Source organism: Chenopodium quinoa, unplaced genomic scaffold, assembly GCF_001683475.1.
Source record: "Chenopodium quinoa cultivar QQ74 unplaced genomic scaffold, ASM168347v1, whole genome shotgun sequence".
Taxonomy (NCBI): Eukaryota; Viridiplantae; Streptophyta; class Magnoliopsida; order Caryophyllales; family Amaranthaceae; genus Chenopodium; species Chenopodium quinoa.
The window spans coordinates 2,466,635-2,491,022 of record NW_018744626.1 but is presented as its reverse complement, the minus strand read 5'-3'; the positions used below and the strand labels follow the sequence as shown (position 1 = coordinate 2,491,022).

The window sequence follows — 24,388 nt, the reverse complement described above, 5'->3', positions numbered from 1 at the left end:
ATTAACCCTGATATTCTCCATTTCTCCTTACTTGTTAAAGATCCTTTGTCACTTGTTAAAGATCCTTTGTCCCTTGTTCATCCTTGTATTAAAATTACCGCATATCCAATAAAATCGACCAAAAAGACTCCACGCATTAAGCTCTAGAATGATGTTGACTTTGATGTTAGACTAAATCAACTAAAATCCCCATCAACAATGTATCTATATACGAGTAATACAACTATACAACCACTCTATATACGAGTAATACAACTATAGTTATATAGGCAATGTGTGACCCATTGCCACATCGTATAGGCATAACTTGCCCGGGGTCACAAACTGACCCCGGGAGAGCCAAGTTAGCATCAAATTCTCGTTAGATCTCCATGACTCAATTGAATTCCCTGATTCCCTTCATTAACATTTACCACCATCTTCCCTCCCTCAACATCCACAAGAACAACTCTTCATCATCCCATCCCCAGTAACTTGGGATTGACCTGAAAAATCATGTCAATCCGCCATTGGAGAACATGGGTTCTCATAATTTTCCTGATTTCGACTGCCCTTCTCAAGCTTTCTCTATCTGATCCCGATTCCCATCTCTGCCGTAAGAAACTTCTGATGAGAGAGAAAGTCCGCCGTATGTAAGATTCTAGCTATTTATACAATTTCTACTTCAATTCTTGTTTCAATTGTAATCCTTTTTCTGTCAATTTCTTATTGGGTACTCCAGTTTTTGCTCAATCTTGTTGATTTTCATGTTCTGGGGTTTTCCCATTAAATTACAGTGTTCTAATTCATGATTCATTAAATTTGTTTTCTTTAAAATCTGTTGCAATTTGCAATTTTGATTTGTATGTTCAATTTACTTCAATTTGTTGCCAATTCCACATAATCAATTCATAAATTTGAAGGCATCAGTAGAATCTTGTAGCTTACTATTTCTGGCCTTCAAATCATTTTAGCAGGATCAATTTACAGTTTCTTTTCAAATTTCAATATTTTGGATAATTATACTAACATAATCATCAATTTTTTATCCCTAAAGTTATAATCTTTCATTGCTCTTTTGAATTCAATTATCGAGCTTGATCTTTTGACAGTATGAGCTTGTACATTTCCATTTCAGGTTTTATCATGCCTATGACAATTACATGAAATACGCCTTTCCGGTTCGTATAAGCTCCTTAATATGCAATTCCGTTGATTATTGCAGTTTGTAGGAACTTTAATACTTAAATTAATTTCATTTGTTTTGTAATTCTTGTAGCATGATGAGCTGAAACCTCTGACAAAATCTTTCACGGACTCGCTGAGCGAGCTAGGAAATTTGAGGGTGAGAGATATTTTGCATAGAAATTGATTAACATCCCATTGATTACACCTACATTTTTGTTGATTACTGCTCTATTTTTTCAGTTAGAACACTTGCCACAAAATTACAAGGGTTCTGCACTTACACTTATCGAGTCATTATCCAGGTACTCATTTAGTAATAGAGGGCGTTTATTTTATACGTTTATGTTTTCGGTTTTGTTAGCCTTGTGTTTTGACTGTAGGATAAAATTTTTGTTTCAGTCTTCTTATATTAGGTAACAATACAGAGTTTGAACGGGCAGTGTCCTGGCTTTCTGAAAACCTAACATTTGATGTGGATGCAAGGGTGAATCTATTTGAGGTACGCTTTATAGGCATTAAACATCTTGTTCAAAGATATTCATGTTAGCACAATTGTGATTCTAGTGGTTGTATGATTTTCATTTTTTCTTATTCTAAAAACAATTCCTTGGATGTATATCATTTGTAGAATTAGCTTCTTTGTTAGTGTCACATTGGCTAATTTGATACTAAGGAACTATGGATGATGAAACAGAGGCCTTTGCTTATTTTAGCAACTATAGAATAATGTAGAAGAAGAGAAAAATAGAGAGAATTGTTGGTTGAATAATTATACAATTCTCATTACCAGCTATCTAACAGAAGAGTATGTTATACTACAAAGAGTTTGCTACACAGCTCTAACAAACCAACTAATTTCTGTTATCCCAAGTTGCTGAGCTAGCTGTAGTAATACCTCCAAGGCTCCAATACAGGATTCATTTATTGGGAAGGGTAATTAAATTTGGGTGTAAAGGAATACATTGCCTAGAGAGTCCTATAGAACTCAAGCGGCATGTGTTGATGAAATGGAACCAATTCTAATGTTTTCATTATCATTTGAGTTTTTGCAGCACACTATAAATGAAACAAAAATAGATGCTAAGGATGTGTATCCTTCAGCATGTATTTCAAATTTCATAAATGTTCCTTAACTTGATGCTTGAAGCCATATAAACTTAGCTTATGTAGAACTTAATTGATATTTCCTTCTCTTGATGACAATCTGTAGTGCAACATAAGAGTTCTTGGGGGACTTGTTTCTGCTCATATGCTTGCAATTGATTCTAGAAACAGGTTCACTCCAGGAACTTACAAGAATGAGCTGCTTACTCTAGCTGAAGACTTGGGACAACGTTTTTTGCCTGCATTTAGTACACCAACGGGATTACCATATGCATGGATTAATCTTAAGGTAATGCCAATTCCTAGAATGTGTTTTTGACTATGAAGAGTAGAATATTATCAGGAAATATATAAGTGTAGCTAAGCACATTTTCTTTTTCACTCTGTGAGTCATTCCATTCAAGGTTTTCTCTGCCATTTTTTAGTGCTTCTTTTTCTGTAACAGAATCCCTTTCCCTAGTTTTGGGTTTTTAGAATAAACTTGGCAATTAGGCATAGTCACATTGTGATGAAAGATAGTTTGTTATTAGTTTGTGCTGAGTGAAATGTTATTGTTTTGCTTAGACTTCTTTTTAATATATGAAGATGATCCACTGCTTTTGCTGTAAGAAGGATATATGACTCATGATGAATATGTGAACAGTATGGAGTAATGGCGAATGAGACAACGGAAACAAGCACATCTGGTTCTGGTGAGGAGATTTTCTTGGATACAGTCATATGAATTTTGGAGATTTAGTGATAAGTATGGCTTACTTAGTATTCTAATGTCAGGCTCCCTGATTCTCGAAATGGGGGCATTATCAAAATTGACTGGAAACCCACAGTATGAAGCTGCAGCTTTTCGTGCTTTGCGTAAGTTATGGAGCTTAAGAAGTTCCTTGAATCTGTTGGGGACAACACTGGACGTGGTTACTGGAAAGTGGATAGAGCATTCTTCTGGGATTGGTGCTGGTAAGCTGTCATTTTTTCAATCGTCACTTGTGTAATTTTATCTGCATGTATTAAGGAATTTGAATTTTACTTTTCTTGTGGCTGAATTATTTTTGATGCGGTGTAGGAGTTGACTCATTTTATGAGTATTTAGTCAAAGCCTACATTCTCTTTGGAAAGGAGGAGTATTGGAGGATGTTTCAGTCTGCTTATGTTGCTGTCCAGAAATATTTCAGACATGGTCCATGGTATAATAATGAATTACACTGCTTTCTTATTTGAAAAGCTAATAAGTTTTCTGTTGTATTGAAATGCTAAGGCTACACGTGACCTTAAGGGCTACAAGTATAACTAGAAATTATAGAATACTAAAAGCCTAAAAGCATTTAATAACACTGATTCTTTATATTGTCATGAATTCCCATATTAGGAATTTTGCTTATATGTAACCCTTAGGAATATGGTTCGTAAAAAATAGAGTGATTGGCATGCATAGTTGATTCTTTAATAATTGTTAACTGTTTCTTATTGAGTAGGTATCATGAAGCAGATATGAGAACTGGGCATGCTACTTACTGGCAACTTACGAGCCTCCAAGCATTTTGGCCTGGAGTACAGGCTAGTTTGAAATGATGTTGTCTGAGGCTACAGTTTAGTGTAGCAAAATTATTCTGATTAATCTGATAGCTATATTTATGCGGTTGTGCATAGGTTCTTGTTGGAGATATTGCAGCTGCGAATTCCTCACATCGTGAGTTTTTCAAGGTTTGGGAGAGATTTGGTGTTTTGCCTGAAAGGTATTATCAGAGCTGCAACCTCTATTGTGTCTCTTTGTTAAACTAATGGGAATCCCCTACTTTTCACTGAATTGAGCCTCAATTGTTTTTAGATATCTTCTTGACCATCAAATGCTGCATCCAACAGAAAAGTATTATCCGCTACGTCCTGAATTGGCAGAATCAACCTTCTACTTGTATCAAGCTACCAAAGGTTAGCTAATTAGCCTTCAAACAATGCTAATATAGGTAGCACTGTAGCACAAGTTTTCATCAATTTTTTATTTTTTTTTTTAATTTTTTTTTTTTTTTTTTTTTTTTATAATCGAGATTGCTATCACACTGCTCGAATGTGATTGGGATGCAGGTATACTCATACAATTGTCCTTGCTGTTTAACCTAACCTATGTTTCTATACACCAGTATGAGTGTTGGGTTAGGTATAGGTACATATCCAAGTGCTGGACATGTAGGTCTCAAATTTTTAGACGCGGCAAAATTGTCTCAAAATTGGACACAAACTTATGGCTTGCATGAAATATAATTTTAATCTCAAAAACATTTGCATGAATGTTTCAGATACATGTATGCTTTTTAGGTTGAACTTGGTCACTAGTTCTTGTTAAATTATTGTCTCTACTCTCTAGTCTGTTTGTGACCTTATGTCTCATTATCATATGTTATTTTTCTCACTTTTTTCATTTTTCTTTCTCATGAATATTTGGTGTAAGATAATTGAGGTGTATGTGTGAAAATAGATAACATAACCTTGTATTAGTGTCGAGGGTCTGTCTTGGACTCCTGGGTATGTAAGAGTTGAGACAAAATGAAGAGTCAAAAATAGCATAGGCCTAAACAAATTATTACGTATCCGTGCTCCAATTATTTCTCATTTTGTCCTTATTGTCAGATCCGTGGTACCTAGAAGTGGGTGAATCAATTACAGACTCTCTAAATTTGCACACCAAAGTCAAAGGTGGTTTTGCTAGTGTTCGAGATGTCTCAACTATGGTGTTGGAAGACCATCAGCACAGTTTCTTCCTTGCTGAGACGTATATTTCTACTCAACAATGAAAGATTTTTATTTATTTATTTATTTATTTATTTATTTATATATATCAATCCCCTTACAAAATTTCCGATTTGTATCTGCAGATGCAAATACCTGTATCTACTTTATGATGACTCATTTTTAGTTGATCGGAACTACATCTTCACAACTGAAGGTCACCCTCTCCCCGTGCTTTCTGCCTGGCATGATAAATTTCCAGAAGAGTATACCTTGGCAAATAATACTTTCATTCAGGTAATCGTTTTTGGAAATTTTAACTCCAATTCACATAAACTGAAAAAATTATAGTATGGAGTGAAATAATTGGGTTAATATAAAATTCTTGTATTAAAATCTGAAACCTTCTTATTTACAGAGAGCAAGTAAGGTGAGACGAGCTAGTGCGATGTCACTGCAGGTATGTCCTGCAATGACTGCAAGCACTAGTAGACAAGCCTACCAGAAACTCGAAAGTGCATGCCATGTCGCTGATGCCCGTATCGATTATAGATGTTTGACTGATGAAGACTGTGGTGTTGATGCAACCAGTTGTAGGCGAAGGTCATGCAGCATAGCTGGCTTCTGTGGGCTGTGGTTATTTGTATGACAGTCTACAGATTCATGTTACTATCTCCATCAATCAGTCTAGTCTAGAATGATAAATACTCGAATATCTCCTCGTTGCTGAAGGTAGTAGATTAAGTATAGAGATAAATATTATTTATTGTCATTTACTCCGTAAATCATGTAAAACAGTATTCTTGACAACCATACATTAAGTTGTACAGAATGTAAAGCTTTAAAGCATGAAGTGGGAATAGTGTTATACGGTGTTGAAGTTACGAGCTTTGAGGTTTGGACATAATACTTATGTTGATCGAACATGAGTATTCGGCATCTATTACAAAACTGTACCTTTGTAATTTGTATACTGAATTATTGTAGTGAAAACTGAGAATGAAGAAGTAGCAGTAGTTTATCAATTACTTGTATCATATAGCACAAATATTTTGAAGTTAGCTTGACTCATTTTTTCTAAATTTTGGGCCGAATCTCTCAAAGTTTCGTCATTGTAAGAGGACAGAAAAAGAATAATTTGATGGTCCTATTTTTCTTTGTTGTGGGGCAAATGAAACTTCCATGTCATTTCTATTCTCTAGATGAAAATGGTTTGGTCCACTTTGCTCTTCAACAAGGTTGATCTTATATTCTAAAGCATTCTTTGATAATGCCACCATTTCCTTTGTCTCTCCCCTTTTTTTTATACTATCCGGAACTCGCTAAAATTAGGGTTATATAGGTCGAAAATAACTAAGTTACTCTATGGTGGAATTAATGCAAGTTTGAGTCTATTACAAATTAAGTCTTTAACAATTATTTAGTGGTTTATATAAGAGACCAATCCTTCAACTACAATCAGATCAATTGAATTAGAAGGAAAATGTCTTAACGACTAAAATTAAGCTATAAACCCCTTGTTAAAGAAGGTTGCAAATCACTGTGAGAGGCCATGAAGAATAATACTACCTCCATCCCTTAATACAATGCCTCTATTGAGCATTTATTCCTCACATAATAAAGAGAAAGAGACATTGTATTAAGGGACGGAGGGAATATTTGATATGCAATTGATAGAAGTTTTAACTAGTGAATTAATTTATTTAACATAATACATACAACCTAATCTTGTTTGCCTAATTCAAATTATTTTCAAACTCCAAGTCTTAACTTATATGACGGGTCATGCTATCAATTGACAGTGTGGCGTGTTCACACTGACATTCAAAATCTAGGTAATCAGATTTTAAACAGAGAGTGACAAAACTGTAGTGGTAAAGGCCCTCTAATTTCTAACCACAAAACACTAGGAATCACCAATTGAATTCTATTCTATCAAAATTGCAATCAATCGATCAAAATAGACAAATTTCGAATAGAGAAAGAGCAACCTAGTGAATTTAGTGAGTTTGGTGTTATCTTGAGCGTGGCCATCATAATTTTTGTCACCGAAGATTCCAGTTCATGCGTACGTGTCAAACCATTTGCAGATTGTGTGACGCTCCAGTGTTTCACATATATAAATATTTTATTGGTGGTAGGATCACATTCTTGCTATTATTTTTTAAAATTTTTGTAAACCTAATTTGTTTTTGTCATTGATTGAGGAGGTTATAGCCAACACAAACAACTAAGGTCCATTACATTTACATGTCTATGGGATCAATAATCTCATTAAGTAAACCTTGTCCACTAGTTGTGGACCTTTAATTTGAAAAGTAATTCGAAAAAAATTCCACCATTTTAAAAAATGACTATAATACTTTGATTAGTACGCACGTCAACGTACAACTTTAAACAATGTACTAAAATGACCTACTCATATTAATGAAAAAAAAAAGTTTAAACGTTAATATGCCAAGAAGATATATAATGAACTTATTGTAATAACCATTTATTTTTAAAAAAATCTTTGTGTGCTTTGAACATCACAGATTAGTCAAAATGTACAGTTTTTCGGGGAAAAAAAAATTATATGGCCAAAGTTATTATACGAATAGTAAAAAGTCAAAGTATTGCAATTAAATTACTCCTATATATACACTTCATAGAAATATATTTTTTCTAATAAGATATCAATAAATTCTCTTAATAAAAGTCTGTTTAAATTAAAGGGACAAGACCCAATGGTAACCTAACATGTTCGAGTACATGCCACTGCTTGGCTGGTTGCGTCACCAAACACTAGTACTCGAGTATCAATTAGTGCATGATTAATGCAACTTCCATGTTTGACATTAACCAATTTTGCGTAAGAGGTACAATAGGACATGTACGAAATATACTATATACTCGTACATTGTTTGGTTAGAAACGTCTTCTGAGTAAATTATTTTTAAATCAGAATAATAAATTTATTTTATTGTGAGATTTTAATGTATTTGAAATTCTAGAAGTGTTGACTATTCATTATTATTGTTGTTTAATCCTGTAAAAAAATAAAAATTAAAAAAAAATAGAAAGACAATACTTTTAATTCATTTACTATCTTGCAAAGTGTTGCTCTTTTAAGTCATTGTTTAATTAAGTCGTTGTTGTAGATATACCCTCAATCCAGCTAACCAAATTATTTATTGCAATTTGTTGAGGGAAGATTCAGAAAAAGATAGCAAGCGAATCAACCAAGAGTAGCATGGAAGAGTTTGAATTGATGTTGGTGACCATTTTACATCATTTTTCACAATTAGTTTCTAATATATTAATCACAATTTGTGTAAATTTCTTATAATGTTATATGAGTAATGACGTATATACAACCCTAAGGGATGCAAATAAACATTATGTACATTTGTTTATATTAGTACTCCGTATAAAATTTAGAAGTTATGATAAAAACACGCATAAATTAAACAATTTATACACATAGTTAATGTAGCTATTCTCAATCTTTTCTTTTATTAGTTTTTTATATGCAATCCTAAGAATTTTCCATGATTTATATTATGAATCAAATATGTCATATTTGCTATATTGATTTATTTAATTTAATTAATCATAATTTTTAGTTCACATATGACTCAAGAATCTCACAAAGTCACAATAATACTAGTGAGAAGCTCAAGGAAAAAACAAAAACTTATGAAAATGTTTTATGGAGTAGCTTAGCATGCATGAATGATCAAGTGTTTTGATACCAATTGCAAAAATATCAAACAAAATCGTCAAAGAAGAATACATTGATCTATGTTGTTCACTTCTTGCCAAAACTAGCAATGTGTTAGATTGTTAAATAATACTTTCATATGGAGGATTACATATTTCAAAGGTTGACTAGTTAAGAATTAGCTAGAGTAACTTTTTATCAAACTATAAGATTGCAAGATAAAGTTTAAGAAAATAAGAGACTTGAAATTTTATTCTTGAATTTCGAGAGAATTTTACTTGGACTTCACTATAAGAAAATAACCTTTTCGTAGCGATTATTTTAACCTTTAGTATCGATTGTAATTGCAACAAAAAGTTTTCCCAACGAATGGTCATTCGATACAATATTCCATGTTGCCTTAGCCTTTAGTAGTGGTTTTCAATATCGCTGGGGTTGGCCTCAATAATCGATATGAAAAACTACATCCAATCGTGGTGATTGTAGTAGCGATTATATAATCGCTATAAATGTTGAACTTATTTTCTCAAAAAAAAAAAATCATACATATGATCTTTATAAGATTCGAATATGCAACCTCAAACTCTTATATTAAATGTTTCACCAATAAATTATGACATATTTTATGTATTCTTTGTCAAATAATATTTATATGTCTAGTGTAGAAAAGACTTTTAGTATCGATTTTTGGGATTTAGTGGCGATTGTAAATGATACGATTTCTCATAATTTTATAATTGTGCAAATATAGTGTGGATATGTATTATTATGTTTTCCGAATTGATTTTATATGGGAAAACCATGGCGATTGTAAAATGATACAATTTCCTTAATTATTTCACAAACATACTTGCATATTGTAGCGAATGTACAATTGCTACAAAATAATCGCTACAAAAAGCCAATTTTCCTGTAGTGATTGAATTCAATGAAAGTGTTATAATCCATGCTAACAAGCAACCGCGTACTCTAAAGATGGATATTGACCTCAACTCAGCTTGTTAACATCCCTTGATTATTGTATTATATAAAAGAAATAGAAAAATTATAAAAATAAAAAAATCTATGTTGTTAAATAATCTTTTATATGAGTCTCAATTGAACAAAAAATTTTAGCTGATAATTGAACTTCGGGGATAGGTTTTATAATGCTTAAAATTCCACTTTGAAAAGGAAGGGTTAATGAAATTCGAACTCGTGACCCTTATATCATGTTGACTACATACTCTTGATTTTATATTAAAGGACCTTCTCAACAAAAAAAACTTAAGGTACGTGATGTTTGAGGATCAAGAATAAGTTTTATATTTTATCACTTTCAATAAATTTACTAGTGTTATCCTTTATACAAGCAATGATGCATACCTACACGTCACTAACATAGTAGAAGGAATCTATATATTTGAAGATCATCTATATGTAGGTTAAAATGATTTTTGCATTGTGATCACAAATGCATGTGCATGGATTTTGCTTGCTAGCTCCTTCCACGAACCTACGTGCAAATACCCAAAAAATCTTTAGATTGTTGCATGCATGCTATAAAAGAATATATAGCATATAAACACAACTATGTGCATGGTCCCATGCATATCTACAAGTTTATTATTATTAGGCAACTTTTTACAAAATGTTAAATTTCAAATTAACATAAATCATGGCATTTGGGAATTCCCCATTTTGTCTTTTACCTTGAATTTGAGTTTATTTTGACTACATATATGTAGCATTAAAGTGTGATTTGGCAAGCAAAAATATACTATATGATATAATATTGAAAAGAAACAACGAAATGAGGGAGTTAAAGAAGGAAGCTTCCCAAAAAGGTATAACGGTCTTATTTTGTGTTTGTTTTTAAGGTCATGTCACTATTAGTTGTTGTCCATGAACATGAACATATGTAGTGGGTCGCTGAAATCTCTGATCTTTTGCATATGAGTTGCTATCGTTATCACTTCTTGTTGAAGGTTCAATTAGTTATTGTTTGATCCTCTACCTCAATCATATCTATGTCTTAAGTTACCCTACACACACAAGTGTACAGTCACGATGATATACCGAATATGATATATGTGTCTATTTTATCCATCTAGTTTATAATACGAATTGTAGTTACATAATTATAAATTTGTATTAAGATTGAGTGATAAAATAATTAAAAGATTGATTGATGTATAAAGTATAAGAAAATGAGAATGATTCAACTATATATTATTAAAAAAGTATAATTAGTGAAGTGGTAAGAAGCCTTATCAACAATACAAGAACGATTGAACGAACATCTTAAGTGAATAGTGTAAAAGTTTATGTAGGAATCATTTTAGTCAGGGTTCGTAGGCAAAGCCTTTTGGGAATGGGAGGAGGGGGTAAGGGAATCCCCACTAACCCATGTTGTTCGTGTAATGGGGTTTGATCCCACAATTTTGAGGTTGAAAGGTGCAAACCTTTCTACTAGGCCAAGTCCTTACAAAGAATATATATATCAGGTGCAAATTAATATATCATTATTTAAAAAATGTCTAAAGCTTAATACTTAACTAGCTAATACATACGATGTGTAAATGTTTAGTCCCCCCCCCCCCGCCCCTTTTTTTTTTAATCTTTCATCAAAGACCAAGAAACTCACTATTATCAATTGTAAGTCATACTTTTAATTTACAAGCATGAACAAATAAATTTTGAAGATATTTTTGTTTGATTTAAAGACTAAAACACCATTTTAAAATACGTATGAGAATTTTTTTTTTTTTTTTTATAAAAAGCAAAAATCGAAAATGGCTGAAAGTTTGTATAGGCTGATCATTTCTCCCAATATAGTACTCGTAGTATGACTACTAGTAGTATTAATATTGTTGCTCAAATTTATAGAGTAGTATAGGTTGTCTTGAATAGTAAAATAAGGTCAAATCATCAACATTAATTGCCTCCTTATACTAATTAAGTTTGTTAGGTCTTCTACCCTTATCACTTTTCCATGAAAAGTATGAACTCTATTCAATATCATAAACCCTAAATGCATGCCTAAATGTTAGGTACCAAACATCATCTAATGAAATGCCAATTTATTAGATCCGTAAGTAGATCATTTCTCAATGAACTAAAGGATTAATGATTGGAATAATTAAAAAAAAACTATTCTTTTTTTGTGTCTATATATTTTTTTGGTGGTTAAAAAGTCGACAAGTGATGAAAATTGATCCAAAGAATATCAGTGGTGGAACCAGGATTTATAATGTGGGGGGACAAATTTCAAATGTTTAATAAAATCGACAAAAATTTTGAGAAAAAAAAAAGATGATCACATAAATTGCTTAATACGAGTATATATTTTTGTTATGGAGAAGACAATTATTCTTATATGGCAAAAGAGTAGTTTTTATAAGTTTGATTGCATATTAAGAAAATCATCAAAAAAAAAAATTATTTGCTAAACCCCAATTGTAAGTTATGTGATCCCCGATAATTGAAAAATACGATTTATTAAATAATAACCGTTTAAACAATATGAAAATAGATATAATTAAAGGAATTTGGGTTACATTCGAAGAAAAATAAACACAACTTTATTTGACTAATAAAATTATTACGGTGTGTTCTGTAAAAATAAAATTAGAAATTTAGTTCCAAACACTATAAAGTAAAAAATTTAATTTAAGCACACATAATTAAAGAGATAAAAAATACGGATATATGTGTTCATTACAAATAGTTGAATAGCGCATTATTAATCATTATAAAAAAGGCAGTACTTGATTAAATAGTTAACTGAGAATAGTTAGGCCCTGTTCTTTTGAGCTTCTGGGCAGAGCAGAGCAGATTTCAGTAGAGCAAAGCAAAGCAGAGCAGAGCAGATTTCAGCCGAGTCGAGCAGAGCAGAGCAGAGCAGATTTTATTATTATTATTATTATTATTATTATTATTATTATTATTATTATTATTATTATTATTATTATTATTATTATTATTATTATTATTATTTCAGCAGAGTCTCACATCTATTTTTTGCAGATGATAGTTTATTATTTGCAAAAGCTACTCTGCAGGAATGCTCTGTGGTCGCTGATATCATCAGTACTTATGAAAGAGCGTCTGGTCAAAAAGTCAATCTAGATAAGACAGAGGTAACTTTTAGCAAATGTGTGCCACTAGATCGAAGAATGGAGATTGTTGAGACTTTGGGGGTTAGGGAGGTAGACCGACATGAGAAATATTTGGGGCTTCCGACTGTTATTGGAAAATCAAAGAAAGCTGTATTTTTGTGCCTAAAGGAGCGTGTTTGGAAAAAATTAAATGGGTGGAAGGAGAAACTGTTATCGAGACCGGGGAAGGAAGTACTCATCAAAGCTGTGGCTCAAGCGATACCGACATATATGATGAGCATTTTCAAGATTCCAGATGGATTGCTAGATGAAATTCATACTCTCCTGTGTAGGTTTTGGTGGGGTTCGAGAGAGGATGTTAGGAAGTTGCATTGGCAGAGTTGGGAAAAATTATGTCTTCCAAAGGTTATGGGGGGATTGGGGTTCCGTGACTTGAAGAGTTTCAACCAAGCTTTACTAGCAAAACAAGCATTGAGGCTCTTAAAGGGTGGTGATACATTGCTACACCAAACTTTGAAGGCGAGATATTATAAGCGATCTAGTGTCATTGAGGCAAATCGCGGACATAATCCCAGTTACTCATGGAGGAGCAATTGGGGGGCAAAATCAGTGCTACGTGATGGACTTGGTTGGAGGGTTGGTAATGGGCATGACATCAAAGTATGGACTGACCCATGGATTTTTGAGGACCGAAAGGTGGTGTATCCTAATCCATATGGCCAGTATGACATGGATATGAAAGTCAGTGATTTGATGGTGGAGGGTGGTGGGTCTTGGGATAGGGAGCTAGTTAATGATCTATTCCCTAATGATATAAGTGCTGAAATCTTAGCCACACCTCTGTCTAATAGGACTCCGAAAGATTTGTTGTTCTGGAAACATACAGAAAATGGTGAATTTTCTGTTAAATCATGCTACTGGCTTGCACGAACTGGTGAATTATTGGCAGGTGATATGAATGATGAGGATACCAAGTTATGGAGAGGGATTTGGCATCTTCGAGGACCCCCAAAACTGCAGCATTTCATTTGGAGTGCGTGTAAAGGAAATTTAGCAGTGAAAGACCGGCTTGTTTATAGGCACATTACGGATGTTGAGACTTATCAGGTTTGTGGTGCTGGCAGCGAGACTATTATCCATGCCCTCTTTCATTGTGATGCTGCTGCAGAGATATGGAGGCATAGCAATCTGGCGAATTTGCTTGTCGGGGCACCTACTGCCTCTTTCAAGGAGAGATAGTGTTGGTTAGCATGTAAGGTGAAGACAAAGGAGCTGAGATCAATGGGTGCTTTAATGTGGGCAGCATGGTTTTGCAGAAATAAGGTAATATTCAACAATGAAAGAGTCAATGTAGTCCTTGTTGCTGCTGGATATGCGAAGTTGGTAGAGGATTATGGTGAGTATGTGAAGAAGGTGGGGTGTGTTCCTGTTGTTGGACGTAGCAATGGGTTAGTTAGCAATGCTGCTGGCTGGTTTTGTCCAACTAGTGGAGTGGTAAAGGTCAATGTGGATGCATATGTGTGTGCTGGTAGTATGGTGGGGCTGGGGGCAGTGGTGAGAGATGACAGGGGGAAGCTCTTGGTTGCTGGTGTAAAGTGCATTCCTTTTACAACCCCTGCTATTGCCGAAGGACTTGCTGCTAGATATGGTCTATCAATTGCCAAGAGATTCGGCTTTAACATTGTCCATGTGGAGAGTGATGCTACTAGTGTCATACGTGGTGTCCAAGGCAAGAGAAGAGGTATGACTCCAACTCACCTTATTTATGAGGATATTAGGCATGATAAAGCTTTTTTTGATGTTTGCGTTTTTTCTCATGTTAGACGAGCTTGTAATACGGTAGCTTACCACATTGCTAGGTGGGATACCGGAACTTGTGATGAACTTGTTTGTACTGAACCGTTCCCTCAGAGTACCATTACTTTGGCGGAATTGGATTTAATTTAATAAAAGCTCGTACTACCTTTTCCTCAAAAAAAATATTATTATTATTATTATTATTATTATTATTATTATTGTTATTATTATTATTATTATTATTATTATTATTAATATTACTATTATTATTATTATTATTAAATATTAATTATTATTATTATTATTATTAAATATTAATTATTATTATTATTATTATTATTATTATTATTATAATAATAATAATAATAATAATAATAATAATAATAATAATTATTATTATTATTATTATTATTATTACTACTACTACTACTACTACTAATATTATTGCATTATTATTATAATCATTAAAATTTTAAAGTTAAATATTAATTATTATTATATTAATTATAATTATTATTAAATATTATTTAATTATTATTATTATTATTAAAAATTAATAATTAGTATTATCTTTAAATATTAGTTATTATCTTAATATTAATTGCTATTATAAAAATCAATTATTGTTACTATAATTAATATTATTAGTCATAAGTATTATTATTACTATTAGTATAATTACTATTATTATTATTATTAAATATTAATTATTATTGTTATTATTATTATTATTGTTACTAATAATTATTAATAATTTATTATTATTATTATTATTAAATATTAATAATTATTTATTATTATTATTTTTATTTTTTTTTATTAAATATCAATAATTAATTATTGTTATTATTATTATTAAGTATTAATTATTATTATAATTAAATATTAAATATTTATTATTATTAAATATTATTTATTTATTATTATTATAAAATATTAATTATTATTATTAAATATTAAATATTAATTATTTATTATTATTAATTATTATCATAATAATTTAATATTAAGTATTAATTTTAAGTAGAGCAGAGCAGATTGAAGCAGAGCAGAGCAGATTTCAGTAAAGCAGAGCAGATTTCAGAAGAGCAGAGCAGAGCAAAGCAGCTCCAAAGAACGGGGCCTTAGAGGTTTAAGAACTTATAATAATTTAAATTTATAAATTATATATTATAAAATGAAATCCAAAACAAGTATATAAAAAAAGGAAAAATTCCAAAAACAAGAAAAATAAGTTAAATGACAACACTTTGTATAAACTATAAAATGAAATAAATATTAAGTATAAAAAGAGGGGAGGGGGGGAGTATACAAAAAAATGTATGAGGAAGGAGTCAAAAGACTCAAAACTAGGAACAAGAGGAGAAAATGAAGCCTTATTCAAGGCCCAACAACCACTAAACCATCTCTTAACTTTGTGACACATATTTGTTTGTGTAATGTATATAAACGTTTTACGATATCTTTTTATGCTAACGAAAATCAAACTTTTTTATTTAAATGGGGGGCAGCTGTCCCCCCATGTTCCTATAGTGGCTCCGCCACTGCCAAAGATCGCATAGATCGAAATCATGTTAACTATTACATACTCAACTGCTCATGTAGTCATATTTTATGAATGAAATACTAGTAAATACTTCGTAATATGTAGTATTATATTTGAACTATGTGATTATCTGATTTCAAGATAATTATATGTTTATCTCATACTCCTACATACATCCTTGATTAGTTAATTGAGTCCATGTTTTTTCAATTATCCCAAAATTAATAATAAAGCTTTGATATGGAGTAGGTATAATTAGGACAATGATCAAAATAATCTCCAAAAACGTGAAATCTTGTTATTCTATTCAATTTATCTATTTATTTTATTCAAAACAATGTTTCATTATCATCACTATGAAATAATGTCAAACTAATGATATTTTTAATCAAAAGTGTGCATTATTAGACATGCATGGTACAAAATGCAAATGAAATTTTTATAAAGAATAGATATAGGGCATGTTCTAATACATTGAAATTCAGTTCAGTTCAATTCAGTTCAGTTCAGTTCAGCTCCTGATTTCCTTCTCTTATAAAAGATTCATTTCGCTTCAGTTTAGCTGAGTTCAGTTAATGAGAACAGACCCATAGTATAGACGTATAGTATGATAAGTGTAGTCAAACATTTACATATACAATATGTTATACTACCTCCGTTTCATTTTAGTTGACACTTATTCCTTTTTAAGAGGTTTTTTTTTTTTTTTTTTTAGTTGACACGTTTTTTATTGGGGTAAATTTCTTACCTTGTATTTACAAGCTAACCCACTTACTTTTTCATTCTCTCTCACTCTCTCTCTCATCTTCTTAATACATGTGCCTAAATCAAATGTGTCAAATAAATGTAAATGGAGGAAGTATTATATGGCAACTTGACCCTTAATGTAAATGGTTAATATGAACGGAATATATTGTTTTTGTACGGAGTACCTTTCTTTGCTATTGCCCATCAATATAATGGCATGGACCAAGCTATGTCTTTCTTTTTTATTTACTAGTAATTCTTGTTCGTTGCTTATAGATGCAATTTTAAATATTGAGTACTTGAGGTAGGTCACATCAAATTATACCGAAAATTTATAAGTAATTAACTGGTCTACATAAATTTATTTGTCCATTTAGAATCAAGAGATTACCTTATGGGGTACATTATTATTGATGCATTAATTGATATATGTGGTTTCTAGTACATATAGGGACATAGGGCATTAGGGCAGTCAAGCAATGCAAACTACTACTACCTCCGTTTCTTTTTAGCTGATACCAGGCCCGTGTCTGACCCAGGGAAGCCGGGGCAACCGGCCAGGGCCCATGGATGGGGAGGGCCCATTTTTCAGCTTTTAAGTTCAGTAAAATTACCGATATATTAAATTTAGAGATACATTTGTCATCATGTTTGTTTGTGTAGCTTGGTGGTTAGGGTAAATATTTAAGGTAAAAGTTTGTTTCTTGATTTGCAGTTTGATTACCATTAGCCACATTTTGCGTTTTTTTTTTTTTTTTTTCCTTCCTTCCTTCCTTAAAATACTATATATTAATGTATACAACTATACATAAACCACTTTTTAAATACTATATATAAACCACTTTATGTAACCATCTTTCTTTCTTTTTTAAAGGAACTTTTTATTTCTTTGTTTATTTATAATTGTAGCCTAAATTCTTGTTATTTAACTATTTTTGTAAAATTATAATTACAGCTTAAATTCTTGTTTCTATTATCTTTGCTATTATAATAAAATATGTCAAAAAATAAAATAAAATATAATGGTTATAGATTATGAACAAGATCAATTTCATTCGCAAGAGAGAATCGATCATAACGTTATGTCCTTATCATACTATATAGTTGTAGAAGTACATTATATTTTACCATTGTTGGCATTGTATATAGTTTAATTATTATAAGGTTTTTTTTTTAAAACAGTAGTCAAAACTAGATTATTTATTGAAAATGTTTTTTTTTATTTTTTATTTTTTATTTTTTAGAAAGATTATTTGTTCAAATTAAAGTAATAATGAAAAAAAAATTACATAAAGTAGGGCCCAATTTATTTTTTCGCCCTTGGGCCCTCAAAACCTCAGAAACGGCCCTGACTGACACGTTTTGACTTTAGCACTATTCATCCATCTTCATTTGACCGTATTTTGTGCTTTATACGTAATGAAAAATATAGTCATGTGGGATCTTGTTAGATTCGTCACGTTATATACTTTCAATTTATCAACTTTTCATATTTTTTGCTTATCGATAATTAAAGATATTAATGATTGAATAAGTGAATTGGCAAATGTGACCAAAAAAATGTGTCAACTAAAAAAAAAACGGAGGAAGTATTTCGTATTCAATAGCAATGGTAAAGATATAGGGTTAACACACGTAAAACGTAATACTTTAATACTGTAAATAGTTTGTGTATTCATGCATCATCTACCAAAAACTTTACCATGTATTGTGTACTTACCCTCTATTTATACACTTGTGTATGGGAAAAGTGTATATTGATAGATAGAAAAAAATCTTTGTTTGCGGTTGCGACCTTGGAAACGCGAGTACATGATCAATTTGATACATCACTTCAAACAACATTGTAATTAGGTATTGAAAGTTGTACATACACGATGGACTTGTGCGTGAAGGGTTTCATTCGATCAAAGTGCATGCTAGAGTTATCGAAGAATCTAACATAACACATACACAACTGAACTTGATATATTTGCTGGATAACTCAATATTGACACAAAATCGAACCTGCAACCGATCCAATCCATATTTATCTGTTTGTCATCTCTAAAAGGCCAATATGGAACATTTGACCTTTATAAAAATGGCCTAATTTCCCTAATCCACCATTATTAATGATCAAGTTTCCTAATCCATTTGATATATAATCTAATTCTTATATTATTATTATTATTATTATTATCACTAATACCAAATTTTTTTAAAAAAATTTGACGTCTAAGTCCAAGTAATGAAAGCTGACGTGGACAGACAAACGAGTCACCATTGACACGTCAAACTCAAAAAACGAATAAAGCCGCGTTTGTTTGTTTGGATGCCCCTTTCTTATTCTTCTTCCTCCAACCTTTAACGCGCTTACTCTGGACCCCACTTCTTCTCTCTCCTCAAAATTCTGGGTAAAAATTTCTGAAAGATTAAATTTTTATTTTATGTACCATCCATACAAAACAACCCCTAGTGTAGAAACAACAACACAAATCTTGAGGAAGAAGAGTGAAGTAGTATTATTTTCTCTCTCTTTCAGGATATGGGGAGATGGAGATTGTGTTTGAGTAACAACAGAAATTATTTTGGATTCTACTTATTTTTCTTCAATTTCTTAGCTATATATAATTGCCCACAATTGGTTCTGTGTTTCATGTTGTTTTCTGGGGTTTGCACTCTATGTGTTTGATGAAATGTCTCAGAAAAGAACCCAGGATGATTCTTCTTCTGCTTCTGGGTTTAGTAAGGGTAATTTAGAGGGTGTTCATATTCCTGATGATAAGCGTCATAAAAGTGTTCCTTCTTTTAGAAGGTGAATTCTTTTTTCTCTTTTGTTTTCTGGGGTTTTGTTTGTGTTTGTTTTGATGGTGAATTTGCTTGGTTTGGTTGTTTTTGGGATGGAATTAGGTTGTGGGGTTGACTTGATTATGGCAACCATTGATACCCATTTGAGGAAACATGCACTGATGATTATTTCTTCTTTACTTTGATAATTGTATGTATGATAATAATCCATTAGTCCACAAATAATCGTCCTATTAGGTTTTTGGGCGCGCATATTAGAAAATTAATTGAAGTAGTATTGTATAAGGTTTATAGGGTTTTTTTTTTTTTTTTTTTTTTTTTTTGCAATTTGGGTTTACTGAGGTAGTGAGTGTGGCTTGAGTATGGTAATTTAATATGTAGTGATGAAAATGGAGAATTCAATTACTTTTTCGACGTTATTGTTAATAAATTACATACCTTTTTGCTATGAGAAATTGCTTTACTTCTTAAATTTGGTTGCAATGAGTTGATTCTTGTACATACTGTGAAATTAGAAATGATTTTCGTTTTGTGGTGATCAGAAAATTTAGTGAATTGTTCAGAATAAGAGTACTATTAGATATTATTGGAGTAGTTTACATTGTCAAATTGGACTAGCCTTTTTAAAGGGTATATATATATAATTATTTAAGCATTTTAAAAGAGGATTTTCATGGTGTTTATATGACTTAGTAGTAATTGATGGGCCATCATCGGTCTCCCTAAGTTCAAAGCTAATTAGTGCAATTATGCAATAGTTTCTTCTATGAGAATTTACTTGGCATCCATTTTAGAGAGCTCATAATTCCATAGTTAAAGGTTAATGTAGAAGTGAATGCTTGAGTGACTCAAGTTGGGGGGAAGGAAATAGTTTCAACAATATTTACAGCACTTAAGAAGGTTAAATGAGAAGGAGCACTCTATAATAGTGTAGAGTGCGGAGTGACTGAATTTTCCAAAAAAAGGAAATGCAACTTCCACTTTGGCTTTCTGTCAGATTGTCACAATGTTGATGTCTTATCCATTGAAGCTTTGCTTATGCATCATTCAGAATGTGGTTTATGCTGGGTTCTAATTATTTGGTTGTAGATTAAGTATTGTTAATTCATTTTGAATATTAGCAGTCATAGTTATATGCAATAGAAATTAACGATGCTTTTCTTTGACATTTTAGTGTGGTTCTGGAGGTGATGAGACAAAAGAGCTTTCAAAATGCATTGGAGCCTATGCTTCGTAGAGTTGTAAGTTCACTGAAATTTTATTTTTTTTCTGTAGACTATGGAACATATGCTTGATGATTTTAGGATGTCACTGAGAATCACCATTTTATTTTGCCTTTGTCATTTTTGTAAAATATAAGTCAAGCCAGTTCATTCACTAGCAAAAAATGCAACAAGACTTTTCTTGATTTACTCTTGTTTTAAATGCATTGATACTATTTGGTCATTTTGTCTTGTGTGATATTGGTTGCTATACCAGTTGCCAATTGTTAAAGATAAATGCTACTCCATAATTGCTATTGTGGTGGTTTCAACAAATTGGCTTGGATTGTGAAAAATGTAATTGTAAACTTAGATAACCCTATACAGCCCACAGTTACTACATTAGATAAATTGGTGGCTCTAGATAGTTGCGGTCTCAACCCTGTCAAACTTGTCTCTGATACCATGATATATGGATTTTCTCGCATGTGTTTAGGTCAAGGAAGAGGTAGAGTTAGCAATAAAGAAGCATGTCATGAAATTGAAGCGGTAAGAAACTGTCTTTTGATGACATTATTGGCTAAAAGATGGCTATAGTATTACTGAAATTGATTTACTGCCAGAAATGACTATTTTAACATAATTCAATCTTCTGAATTTTTCTTAGGAATTCCGATGAAGATTTATTTCCTTGTGAATCTAGAAATCTGCAGCTAAAGTTTTTGAGCACTCTCTCTCTGCCTGTGTTTACTGGAACCCGAATAGAAGGCGAAGATGGATCTGCAATTAAAGTTGTTCTAATAGATGCTGCTACTGATGAAGTTGTCCAGTATGCTAATGAATCCTCTGCAAAAGTAGAAATTGTAGTTCTTGAAGGTGATTTTGATGGTGACGAGGGTGAAAACTGGACAATAGAAGAATTTAAAAACAATATTGTGAGAGAACGGGAAGGAAAGAAACCTCTTCTAACAGGAGATGTAAATGTATATCTGAAAGAGGGCATTGGTTCTGTTGGTGAAATTTCTTTCAGAGATAACTCAAGCTGGACACGGAGCCGCAGATTTAGACTAGGGGCCGGGGTGGTTGGAAACGCTGATGGATATAGGATTAGAGAAGCAAAGACAGAATCCTTCATTGTCAGGGATCATCGTGGAGAATGTGAGTAGCTTGATTTCTCTATTTTTTCTTATTTATATGGGAAATCTGAATATTGGTATATATATTATCTGTCGAAAGAACCTTCACTAGAAGATGCCACAATGCTAACCTTAGTAATTAGCTTCAATGTATGACTGATCTCCACGTAACTGTCTTCTCTTATAGTGGTCTGGGAATTTTATCTGCTTATTTGAAGTAAAAAAACAATGCTTATTATACAGATTTGTTTCTTTACTCTAAAGAGATTGTGTCTACAAGATCAATTGTTTTTTTTCTTAATAGTTGGATACTTGGATGAATTTATCTATAGTAATTGCAAATTGTTGTTATATTATGTGCTCATTGAGTTGATATTGGATGATGATTAAACTCAAAATATATATTGATGATTATTAGTGTCATATCTTGAGGATTAAAGCAACCTTTTTATACTTACCATGTTGAATAAGAAAGCTATCGGGCCTTTTTGCAGTGTACAAGAAACACCATCCTCCATCTCTAACTGATGAAGTTTGGCGTCTGGAAAAGATTGGAAAAGATGGAGCATTCCACAAACGACTGAGCATAGACAGAGTGAGGACTGTGAAGGACTTCCTGATTTTGCTCCATCTAGATCCTGCAAGGCTAAGGAATGTAAGAATCTTGGACTTATATACCTGACTTAAATTTCCGTTTAAGAATCTACAATATATATATATATATATATATATATATATATATATATATATTTTAAAAAAATGGAGCAAGTATCTTTTGGACTGTATGTAACACCTTCTAAGCTAGATTCTTGATTTCCCCCTCACTATCGTGTGATCAAATATGGTTAAAACTATTCATGCCTATATATGTACTTTGAGTGTTCTTTGTGCGTTTCTTTTGTGCTAGGCCACATGGTTTATCTCTCATAAGTTGTTCTTGGACATATATTCAGATATTGGGCTCTGGTATGTCTGCCAAGATGTGGGAAATAACCATAGAGCATGCTCGGACATGTGTACTTGACAAAAGAGTATACTTGTATTATTCACCTATGTCTCAGCACAAGAATGGTGTGGTCTTCAATGTTGTGGGACAAGTAATTGGATTTTATTCGGAAAGCCAGTACATTCCATTTGATAAGCTATCCGAAAATGACAAGGCTTGCTTTCTAACTTCTAAATGTAAGATGCCTCTTTTTTCTATGTGTACTTGTATGTCAATTCTAACAAAATTTCGATCAACATCCTTTCCAGATTGATGCACAAAGAATGGCCACTGAAGCTTTTCAACATTGGGATGGAGTGATAACATTCGAAGATATGAACTCCCTCATTGGTATGTCTTCACACACAGCAAGCTCTGCGAGTACGGAGACTTCAGATGCAAATAAGCTTGTGACATCGCAACAGATAGGCAGTATTGACTATGCACAACCAAGCACATCTCCTTCTGATGGTTTCTCTCCTCTCTACACATTGGGAAGCTTGAACAGCCCAGATGATTATTCTTTGCCCGGTTTAGATGCCTTAGATCTGAGATATGACCAAACTCTTGATATACCTTTACAAATCTCTAGTTCCTTGTTTTCCCCTTCTCACTCCATAACACAAGCTTTCCATGATGATGAGCTTCTAGGGTTCATGGACATCGATTGCCCCACTATGCAGTCTACAAACATGATCTTGGACTCGCAAGCTGAATTACAGAGTGTATATAGTGGTTTCTTAAGGTCTCGTCCTTCTAGTCAAGCTGTTAGGGGACAAGCTTACAGAAGGTGGAAAGTTGTTTCAAGTGTTCTAAGATGGCTTGTTAGACGAGCACCTTGCCCCAGGATACAAAAATATCGCTAGGTTTTTCATTTTTTGGCTGGAGATTGCAGATATAGGAGCTAGAAGTTGCCTTCAGGCACGTGCTTTCATAATGTGAGAGGTATGAGACTATTGGCTGTATATATCACCTGTAAATTTAGGCGATTCTTGAGAGATACCTTTGGAGTAATTAGACGGTGCAGGAATATCACGTCATCAGTTCTCTAATTGCGAAGCAACACAATTAGAACTTATGAATCAAGCCTGATCGGGTAAGGTGAATGTTGTGTATCAACTCGTGAGTGGTCGGGACAATGGATGACTTGGTGATTAAGGTAGTTTTTTCTTTTACTTTTGAGAATGTGGGTTTATGTAAATATTAAAGCCCTTATTCTGAGAAAGTAGGTTACTAAATTAGGTCTTGTGAATGGTTTTCATCAATTGAAGTCAAAATCTTTTGAACTTGGTGCCTGTATAGAATCATTTCTGCGACCAATAGAGCCCGCTAAACTTTATGTTTAAGTAGAGGCTCGCAATCTAATGAGAAATTAAATAATTGCTGCATATCC

At 32.4% G+C, this 24,388-nt stretch overlaps 3 protein-coding genes across 5 annotated transcripts; all 3 read left to right on the top strand.

Moving 5' to 3' along the window:
* The first annotated feature begins 283 nt into the window (after positions 1-283).
* Positions 284-6,046, top strand: LOC110700454 (alpha-mannosidase I MNS5-like). 2 transcript variants are annotated; one of them, XM_021877995.1, is made up of 15 exons: positions 284-632; positions 1,118-1,160; positions 1,259-1,324; positions 1,408-1,469; positions 1,567-1,666; positions 2,378-2,560; positions 2,915-2,963; positions 3,046-3,225; positions 3,332-3,452; positions 3,741-3,822; positions 3,916-4,001; positions 4,094-4,194; positions 4,891-5,032; positions 5,136-5,286; positions 5,408-6,046. In XM_021877995.1, exons 1-15 carry the CDS (start codon positions 496-498, stop codon positions 5,636-5,638), a joined length of 1,734 nt encoding a protein of 577 aa, XP_021733687.1. In that variant the 5' UTR covers positions 284-495; the 3' UTR covers positions 5,639-6,046. The 2 variants fall into 2 exon arrangements, with proteins under 2 accessions (XP_021733687.1, XP_021733688.1); XM_021877996.1 differs by having other exon boundaries at positions 541-628.
* Positions 6,047-14,073: 8,027 nt separating this feature from the next.
* Positions 14,074-14,739, top strand: LOC110700884. Its single transcript, XM_021878467.1, has one exon. The coding sequence runs from the start codon at positions 14,074-14,076 to the stop codon at positions 14,737-14,739; it is 666 nt and encodes a 221-aa protein (XP_021734159.1).
* A 4,486-nt stretch (positions 14,740-19,225) lies between these two features.
* On the top strand, positions 19,226-24,383 carry LOC110700451 (calmodulin-binding protein 60 A-like). Of its 2 annotated transcripts, none has more exons than XM_021877991.1 (7): positions 19,226-19,679; positions 20,847-20,913; positions 21,371-21,423; positions 21,542-22,032; positions 22,505-22,665; positions 22,964-23,170; positions 23,265-24,383. In XM_021877991.1, exons 1-7 carry the CDS (start codon positions 19,561-19,563, stop codon positions 23,859-23,861), a joined length of 1,695 nt encoding a protein of 564 aa, XP_021733683.1. In that variant the 5' UTR covers positions 19,226-19,560; the 3' UTR covers positions 23,862-24,383. The 2 variants fall into 2 exon arrangements, with proteins under 2 accessions (XP_021733683.1, XP_021733684.1); XM_021877992.1 differs by having other exon boundaries at positions 22,964-23,192; positions 23,265-23,357.
* The last annotated feature ends 5 nt before the right edge of the window (positions 24,384-24,388 follow it).

Coding starts and splice junctions, on each gene's coding strand:
- LOC110700451 (XM_021877991.1), top strand. CDS start 19,561: ATGTCTCAGAAAAGAACCCAGGATGATTCTTCTTCTGCTTCTGGGTTT. Junction 20,914..21,370: donor AGCCTATGCTTCGTAGAGTT/GTAAGTTCACTG, acceptor GCATGTGTTTAG/GTCAAGGAAGAGGTAGAGTT. Junction 21,424..21,541: donor CATGTCATGAAATTGAAGCG/GTAAGAAACTGT, acceptor AATTTTTCTTAG/GAATTCCGATGAAGATTTAT.
- LOC110700884 (XM_021878467.1), top strand. CDS start 14,074: ATGGGTGCTTTAATGTGGGCAGCATGGTTTTGCAGAAATAAGGTAATA.
- LOC110700454 (XM_021877995.1), top strand. CDS start 496: ATGTCAATCCGCCATTGGAGAACATGGGTTCTCATAATTTTCCTGATT. Junction 1,325..1,407: donor GCGAGCTAGGAAATTTGAGG/GTGAGAGATATT, acceptor CTATTTTTTCAG/TTAGAACACTTGCCACAAAA. Junction 4,195..4,890: donor CTTGTATCAAGCTACCAAAG/GTTAGCTAATTA, acceptor CCTTATTGTCAG/ATCCGTGGTACCTAGAAGTG.